At 47.7% G+C, this 8,586-nt stretch overlaps 1 protein-coding gene across 3 annotated transcripts in view; it reads right to left on the bottom strand.

Moving 5' to 3' along the window:
- Window positions 1-298: 298 nt before the first annotated feature.
- Stau1 (staufen double-stranded RNA binding protein 1) overlaps window positions 299-8,586 on the bottom strand; it is a 47,631-nt gene continuing 39,343 nt past the window's right edge. For all 3 annotated transcript variants that reach the window (XM_010618240.1, XM_033767030.1, XM_033767031.1), the window contains exons 6-12: window positions 8,150-8,293; window positions 5,211-5,357; window positions 4,120-4,195; window positions 3,604-3,923; window positions 2,890-3,012; window positions 2,126-2,211; window positions 299-1,615 (exon numbers count right to left, since the gene is read on the bottom strand). In XM_010618240.1, the coding sequence (XP_010616542.1) occupies window positions 1,600-1,615; window positions 2,126-2,211; window positions 2,890-3,012; window positions 3,604-3,923; window positions 4,120-4,195; window positions 5,211-5,357; window positions 8,150-8,293 (912 nt within the window). In that variant the 3' untranslated portion in view covers window positions 299-1,599. The remainder of the gene's footprint in view (window positions 1,616-2,125; window positions 2,212-2,889; window positions 3,013-3,603; window positions 3,924-4,119; window positions 4,196-5,210; window positions 5,358-8,149; window positions 8,294-8,586) is intronic.

Genomic DNA, 8,586 nt, shown 5'->3' with positions numbered 1-8,586 from the left:
ACCTGCCTCCACCCAGTGCCCACGCACCCTCCTCAGCTGGGAGTGAAGCTGGCCCTGTCCCCATACCGCACTGTATTCCTCACATCTTTCCTTATTTAGTTACTGCTCATCAGGACCAAGAACTTCATTAGTAGCTGTTTATTGATCAGTGGTTTGATATAAAGTTATTTTGATAGTCAGATTTTTGCCCAGATGGAATCACCAAGCATTACAAATTTTCGTAAAAATAAAAAGGGGGTGAGATGAAAAGGAGACCAACCTAGCAGTAGTGGCATTTGAAAATAAATTAACAATAAAGTTTAGTACTACCATTTATTGGTGACAAACACTAAGTTTTACTTACATTCCATGGGGAGAAAATGTTCCGGCGTGCACACTGAGTGGGAGCACGGCTTACCGCGCGTCTGTCTAGACCAGAGCGGCCCTCTGCGTGCGCACCTCTGCGTGCCTCGCACACGAAAGCAACAGCCGCACAGAGACCATCGCTCTGCTCGGCCCTCCACGGAAATGCCATCAACAGTGTCAAGCACTGAAGGAAAACCAACCTGCAGGCCTGGGTGCACTACACAGAGATCACATCCTGTCGTGTCGTGTCGTGTTGTGTCGTGAGCGCTACGTCAAGAGCCATGTGTATAGACACAATTCTTTAATAATCTTTAAAACAAGGATCAAAGTTCATTGAAGTCCTGTTGCATTAACAAAAATAAAAATAAAATAGAAAAGGACCAAATAATCATCTAAAGTTTAAAATTCCTAAATCGTCCAATTTATACAACTGTGGGAGTCTTAGCCAAGGTTTCTGAGAAGCCCAGGACTGTCCTGGCTGGAGCAGCGGCACACAGCCTGCATCAAGGGAGTGGTCCTGGGTGAGTCCCACGGAGTAACAATGTAGAACCACTTACACATGGCTATGATCTTCGCCGGTTAGATTACTGGTAAGTCAGTCTCAGACAAGCGTCTAAACTGTGCTATGTAACTAGATACAATTGAGAAACTCAAATGAAAATTTTATATAGTGTCATATCAATCAAAAGAAAATAATGAAACTGAGAATACCGTCACTGTAGGAAGAGAAAGCAGTGGCTGTGGTGTGGACACTAATGAGGCGGCGGGGCCGGAGCACGCTAGAAAGATTAGGTTACACTGAGTAGGAAGTGTTTGATTCTCTGGTGCTTGCAGTTCTGGGGCTGGTCGAAGGTTGAAGGTTGCCTTCCCGTGAGCTATCCAGGGTTGTCCCCAAGTGTAGGAGTGAGCCAGTCTACTTTGTTTCTTTTTTCACACAGGAGAAAAAAAAGGGCCAAAGCACCGAGGTGCCTGGGCCGGGGCTGCTGGTTTCCCGGAGGAGCCGGGCTGCCCCCTCTGTCCCACCGTGGCCGCTCCTGTGCAGGGGTCGCCGGGTCACACAGCGGTGTGGCCGCCAGCAAACCCAGCACAGCGGCAGGGCTGGGTGGCTCCGTCGTCTTCACCACTGCTGCCCACGTTCTTCCCCACCATGTCCCTCAGCCCACTGGAGGTATCAGAAATTCCAAACTTTCAAAGCAGTTTCAGTATTTCGAGTATATATGTTGGATTTTATAATGGTTCATGTCCAGGCAAGGTTCAGCACCTCCCACACCTTTAAAGAAGAAAAAATGAAAATGATGCCGGTTTTGAAATGAAAAGACATTTAAGCTAATACTAAAAATGAAATTGCCAAATACTGGGAAGTCTAATAGTACAGGCCCCGGTTAATAACGGAGTTAGCTTTCCCAGGATATACTTGTTCAGTAAAAAGTGTAGATACTTATGGGGGGGCGGCAAAATGAGTTAATTTGGTTTCTATTTGCATGAAGAAATAAATATCCAGGAAAGATGCACAAGGAACCAAACTCCTGTGATCCCGGGGGCACAGACAGGCTCCCGAGGACAGGGGAGGATGGAGACAGCGGGGGCAGCATCACTTGCCCCGAAGTCAGCTGTGAGCCATGTAACGTGCTACTTCCTCAAGGTTACACCACAGACAAGCAGAGCGCTGCCTCGGGAACCTGGGGACCTTTCTGGGGACGGCGGACAGTGACGCGGGGCCAGCACCAGGGAAGCAGACGTGGACGAGGCCGAGCGGGGCCTTCCATGCACGAGCACTCACACAGACACCGGTCCGTTTCCTGCTCTCGGCATCTCTGTACTCTGTTGGTCCAACTCTGACAGCAATTTTAAAATATTCAGCGCAGCCTAGAGGGAATGGAAAAAAAGAGTAAAACCAAGCCACTGCTTGGGGCTACAGCAGAACTCACAGATAGGGAAGGAAGGGTTATTTCCATCTGGCAGCAAATGGGCAACTTGTTAAAATTTTGGTCCCACCAAATGTTTGAATTTAAAGTACAAATTAAAAAAAAAAATTATCCAGTTACTTCTTTGAATAAAACTTGTGAATTTTATCACATGCTTGCTTTTTAGTATTTTTAACCTTATGGTAACCAGACCGTACAAGTTTTCCATCCTGCTTCCCATAGAACCTACGGCTATTTTCCTTGTTACTATTATCTTCAGGGACACTAACCTGATGAATCCTACATTCCATCAAGTGAATACACCACAGCTGAGGTTTGCTAACTCAGAATACCTCAGTGAGGGGCTCTCTACAGCTGCCAAACGCAGGCCTGCGCCTCCCTGCCCTGGCAGAGATGAAGTCGGGTCCCGCTCAGCTCAGCAAGGGAAGGGCCAGCAGGAGCTGAAGCTCCCAGGAGAGGGCACCACTGATCTAGCAACTGAGCCCACAGAAACAGGATGTCTATCCAACAAGTGGTCACAAGGTCTGTGGCAGAGCCCTTTTCTATCGTTCTGAGGCCAGCAAGGAGCTGAGCAAGGGAAGGCTCCACACAGCCATCCAGCCGAGGGTGACTGACATACCATGTCATGGCAGGATTCCACATCCTTGCCAATACCGTGGCTGATCAGAGGTGGCTGAGAGGAGCAGTTTATGAGAGATACAAATTCGTTCTTGTTGTTTTTGGGGAAGTCTTTGTATTCAACCTAAAGAGAAGAAAGAGAACTGAGGCCAGGCTAGGGAGCACGAGGGTGGGGCTTGCTCCCCGACTGTGGCCACCACTGCCCTGCCATGCTCTCGGGCCGGCCCTGAGCCTCCGAGAACCAGCCAAGAACCAGTCTACTGAGGACCCTGGGATGGAAGGAACCATGGCCGTTCCAAAAGGTCAAAGGATCAGTGCAGGAAATCTGTTCTCCCATGACTACTACTGTGTTACTAGTAGTAGTTAGAGGCTGTTTTAGGGCTGTTTGGATTTGAATGTTATGACCAAAGAACAAGGACCTTCTACTCCTCCACCAACTTACAATTCTTGTGGCACATTCTTCCCCTCCCAAGGACGCCTTCCACCCCTTGCTCCACCAGTCCCCCAGACAAAGAACTTGATTTTACTGCTTTGTTTTGCTCTCTGTAGTACTAGATATTGACCCCAAGGCCTAACATGTGCTGGGCAAGTACTCTAACCACTGAGCTATACCTCCAGCAAGAACTTGATTTTAAAACTAAGGCACAAAGCTCATTTTCTGCAAGGAGCACAGAGATGACCACACGGAGCCTTCCAGTTCATACCCAACAGTTACCTGGAATCCCTGGACTGTGGAAAGATAGTCCAGCTGCTCAGAGGGTCTTGTGAGAGGTCCATGGGGTACGTGGCCTGAAGAGATGTTATTCTTTAAAATGGTCTCAGCTGTGGGCGAAGTGCCCCCATACAACAACTCTCGGGCTATCATGGCAGTTACCGTAGCCTTAGCAGGATTCGGAGCCACTCTGGAGAAATCTTTGGTGTGGTGTCCTTGACTGACTCCTACGGCCTGGGCAACCTCAGGCACCATGGGAAGAATTCCAGCAGGCAGCTGCTGATGACTAAGATAAGGCATCCTAAATTCATCCTCTTTATGACCTGAGGGGAATACACACAGATAAACACAAACTTACATTCGCTGCCCGGACGGAAACCATAATGCTGTGAACCCCACACTGGCCAGCCCCACCCCCCATCCCCAGCACCCTCAACCACTCCAGGAAGCCACAGTTACTGACACTGCATGCTGTCACACAGTCACTCAGGATCACGGCGACACTGAGATCACACTTACCAGTCCCATTTTCATCCCCAGAACCAGGTTCAAAAAAGGTTACTTTTCTTCCATCCCCTGGTTTCTTTGCTGGTGTCTTTTAAAAAAAAAGAAAAAGAAAAGGGCATGAACATAAATCAAACACAGAGGTCTTCATTCCTGCAGTCTAACAACACTACAAACTGCAACCAACTCAATGGAGGCAATCGGCAGAATGGCCCGCCCCACCCACCGGGACACCTGTCACGGTGCCCTGCCCTGTGGCTCTGCACTCACGTGACAGGGAAGCCCTGAACCAAAAGATGCTGGATTGGCAGAGCCACCAAGGTGAGAAAGAAGCTTTAGCCACAAACCAACCAAATGCATCAGGAATATTTCCAATCAGAAACGAGAAGACATTTCCAAAGGGAACACACGGGTGGGGAGTAACGAGGTAAGGATCTACTCCAGCTCTGGTAACTACCTGGGCTCGTAATTATTAACTACATGGCCCTGGCTGATGTCTTCCTCCCTGCTGATACACTGGCAGACCTGAGGGAATCAGTCCTGGTTTCAAGTTTATCCCAACCGAAGAGTCAGGAAGGACATCTAAGACTTTAACTGAGCCCTGCTTGTCATTCTTGGCACAATCATTTTTCAGTGTGGCATTATTTTCATCCAGTATTCAACTTATGTAAGACCAAGGACTCCCAGTGTAAACTATACATCTGGCCTAACTCTAACGTCACACACTACCTCATTACCCCAGAAAAACTAGTGTGCTCCATAATTTTAAAAAGTATTAAGGATAATGCATATTTCATTTTCAGAGCACAAATGACAGGATAGGATCACTCATGAATTTTAAGCCCAATTACCCATCATCCTACAAATGCAGAGGATAAGACGCCTTCCAGGAAAGCATCCTCAGACCACAAAGATTTAAAACAAGGAGGACTTAACCCAGAGCCTCGCCTGGGCACATTCCAATGATCCCGATGGAGGAGGCCTGTAGTGAGGGTGGCTTTACGGCCAGGAGGATGAAGCCCTGACCCAAGGACTGCCCCTGAAGAGCCAGGCTTCTCCAAGGTAAAGTGGGAAGATCAGCTGGCAGAGAGAGGCCTAGCAGTCACCTTCTCCTCTGACTTGAGTGCTGGTTTGGTGGGCTGAGCTTGAGGAATTTTGAAGCCAAGGATCTCCAGCATGTTTTCAGCTGCATTGCGTTTGGCCACCTTCTTGTTGGTGCCCGTTCCTTCTGCAGTGTGGTTTCCAACCTTCACCTGCATAAAACAATCAAAACACAGGCTAGGGCTCAGGATTTAGCTCAGTGGTTCCGCCGCCTGCCTCACAAGTGCAAGGACCCGAGTTCCATCCCTGGTACCAAAAAACAAACCACAGAGGCTAGTGCTTAAACCTGTTCAGGAAGATCAGACAGAAATCGGTGTGCTGCCACAAGAGCCCAGTGACAGCAGAAGCGAGATGGCTCAACAGCGGGGCGCTGGAGCACACCTGCCAGTCTGAGTCAGTAACTACCCACTCAGCGATTCAGAGGGCAGGTACTCAGCAGGGCCGTTAAAACGCACTGGGTACCACTGTTTCACAAAGGTGATGAGCACTTGCGTTCATCGCTTCCTAATGAATCCAGTTAAAGGTTCTCTCTGCTCCTGAGGGTCTGCCTATCTAGCCTCCCTGTACGATGACCACTTTATACGTTGGTGGCCCTAGCACATCTATTCCCAACTCTGTAATCAGACACAATGGGAGTCACAGGGAGCTACAAATACTATCACAGATAACTTACTGTCCAAAGTGGTGGAGAAAAGGTTTATGAGATTAAGCTTAAAAGCAAGGAAAGTAGGCAGTCATCCCACTGTAACTAGTACAAAAACCCAAACATCTGCCAGTCTTCAAAGACTTCCGATCCAGTTCAGCGTGGATAATATCCATATTGACTGTTTACAAATAAGCCAGGTCTTCACTGTTTAACTTCACTTTACCCGACGAACCATCAACTAGTATTAAAGCTAGAACTAAAATCCCAGATGTAAACTATGGTTTTATCAAAGACATGAGCCAAAATGGATAGCAATAAAGCATTCTGTGCTGTCTGATTCTGAAACACTATTGTCGGTGACTGCCACGATGCAGTTATAGGTGTGTGGTATTTAACGTAAACAGTACTATACGTAAGTTGCATGCTATACACGTCCCCTGTATCGGTAAGATTTATACCCACACATCGTATGTATGCACGCATGTGTACTCACACATGTACACCCTACCTGCTAGGCCATCCTCCTTGGTGCAGGACTCAATACAGGACCTTGGTACGGTGCACCTCAGCACCCCCCCATTTTTTGGAGACAGGGTCATACTAAGTTGCCCAAGCTGTACTCAATCGTCCTGCCTCAGCCTCCCAGAATGTTGGGATTGCTGGCATATGCCATCAGTCCTGGCTACAAGCTGGTTTTAAATCTGTTCAGCACACTCACAACCCCATTCCAAGCTGGTCCTGACCACAGACCTGGATGCTAAGCCAAACTCCCGTCACAAGCCCTTCCCTGGTCTGCAGAGAACTGGTATGAGCCCGACTTAAACTCGGCTCTCTACCAACCACTGCACCTCAGGCAAAGTACCGATTCAGCAAACTACAACTTCTTCTTGAAGAATGGAAGGATCACTCCTTTTCCTAACTTCTCACAAGTAAAAGAAAGGTACCAGGTTAGGGGATGGTTCTCTATGTACTGCACACTGCTACACAAAAATGAATTACAGCAGTCTGCAAGGGTTCATCCCAAGAATCCCAAAGGAGCCCTGTGTATTATGTCCTATACCAACAGTCAAACTGATGCAGAGAGCACTAGCTACTAAGTGGCTTAACAGGCAGGGGGTATACAGCACACATGTGCCAGACACTAGGGATATTTCACATTCCCTGAGGCAGAGCAGGAGGGCTCGAGATTTCATCAGCCTACTCAGAATGGTGCACAATTTTAAATTTATGAAATATTTCTGGAATTTTCCCCTTAATATCTTCAGATCTAGGCTATGGGTAAATGAAACCCTAGAAAACAAAACTTTCGTTAAAAAAAGGAATGTTAGGTATGGTGGTGCACACCTGTAATCTCAACTACCTGAGATTAAGGTAAGGGAGGAGAATCACAATTTATGGCCAGCCTGGTCAACTTCAGAAGATGCTGTCTTAAAATAAAAGTTAACCGCTGCCTGCCTTGGAAGTGCCAAGGTCCCAAGTTCCATCCCCAGTACCAAAAAATAAATAAAAGTTAAAAAATAAAAAGGCCAGGGATTTAGCTCAGTGGTTCCGCCAACTGCCTTGCAAGTGCAAAAAAGACCAGAACTCAATCTCTGGTACTCCCCACAAAAATATAAAGGGGCCTAGAGTATGGCTCAGTGCTAGAGCACTCGCCAAGATGCACAAGGCCCTGAGTTCTACCCCTAACCCCCAAATTAAATTCAGATCACACTTAAGGTAACCTATAACTGCTGATAAACCAAGTACCACGAGAAACATGCCATCCTAATCTGAAGGGTCACCCTGTCACCCTGATCTAAGATTCCAAACCCCACATTACACCTCACATACCAGATCCTACACAAGGACCAGGAAGGGTAGGAACAGGGTCTTCAACAGTACTTATAGGGGCCAAGGATTTAGCTAGGTGGCGTTGCACCTGCCTCACAAGTACAAGGTCCTGAGTTCAATCACTGGTACCAAACAAAAACAAACAGTACTTGTAAAATTTACCTTTAGAAAAGAATAATTCATGAACCTCAAGGTGTGGTGAAGACACAGACTCACCCATAACCCCACCAGCCCAGCGCTCTTCTCCATCTAACACAGCATGTCCCCACTCCTACCTGCTGACACGAGCAGGGTCGTGCTGTGCAGGTAAGAGTACGTTATTGCAAGCAAGGTGGTCATATGACAGCAATGTTGGATGGCACAGTGTGGCCCAATGGACCTGGCCTCCTCAGAAAAGATCCAGTCCCTGACCGCAGTCAGGGACTGCCACGGTCAGACAAGGGCTGTCCACAGCCTCCACCAACCCACCTGCATCACGAACTCCCTGCGGCGCGGGAGGCCTCGCTCTGTGAGGAGAATGTACTCTGGTTCCTTCTCCTTTTTGGCCTGCTGGATCTGGGCCAGTCTGCTAATCGGATTCATCCCCTGGCCATATTCTGGGCTTGTCTGTAACTGAGGAACAAATAATGTAAAAACTGTTTGCCATGTCAGTCACAGAAAAGGCCTGGTCCACTCAGGTCAGCATAACTGGGGGACAACGAGATATTATGATGGCTCAAAATTACTGGGATCTCTTCTAACCTTTAAAAAATCTAAACAATGCTTTATAACTTTCTGTAATTATTCTAAGGTGGTTTAAAGGCCTTAGGACACCAATATTTCATTATAGCTGGGTGTGGTAGCACATGCCTGTAATCCCAGCACTCGGGAGGCTGAGGCAAGAGGATCACTGTGATCGAGACCAG

Source organism: Fukomys damarensis, unplaced genomic scaffold, assembly GCF_012274545.1.
Source record: "Fukomys damarensis isolate Sample0158 unplaced genomic scaffold, DMR_v1.0_HiC HiC_scaffold_22, whole genome shotgun sequence".
NCBI lineage: Eukaryota > Metazoa > Chordata > Mammalia > Rodentia > Bathyergidae > Fukomys > Fukomys damarensis.
This window is presented reverse-complemented; position numbering and strand designations above follow the sequence as displayed.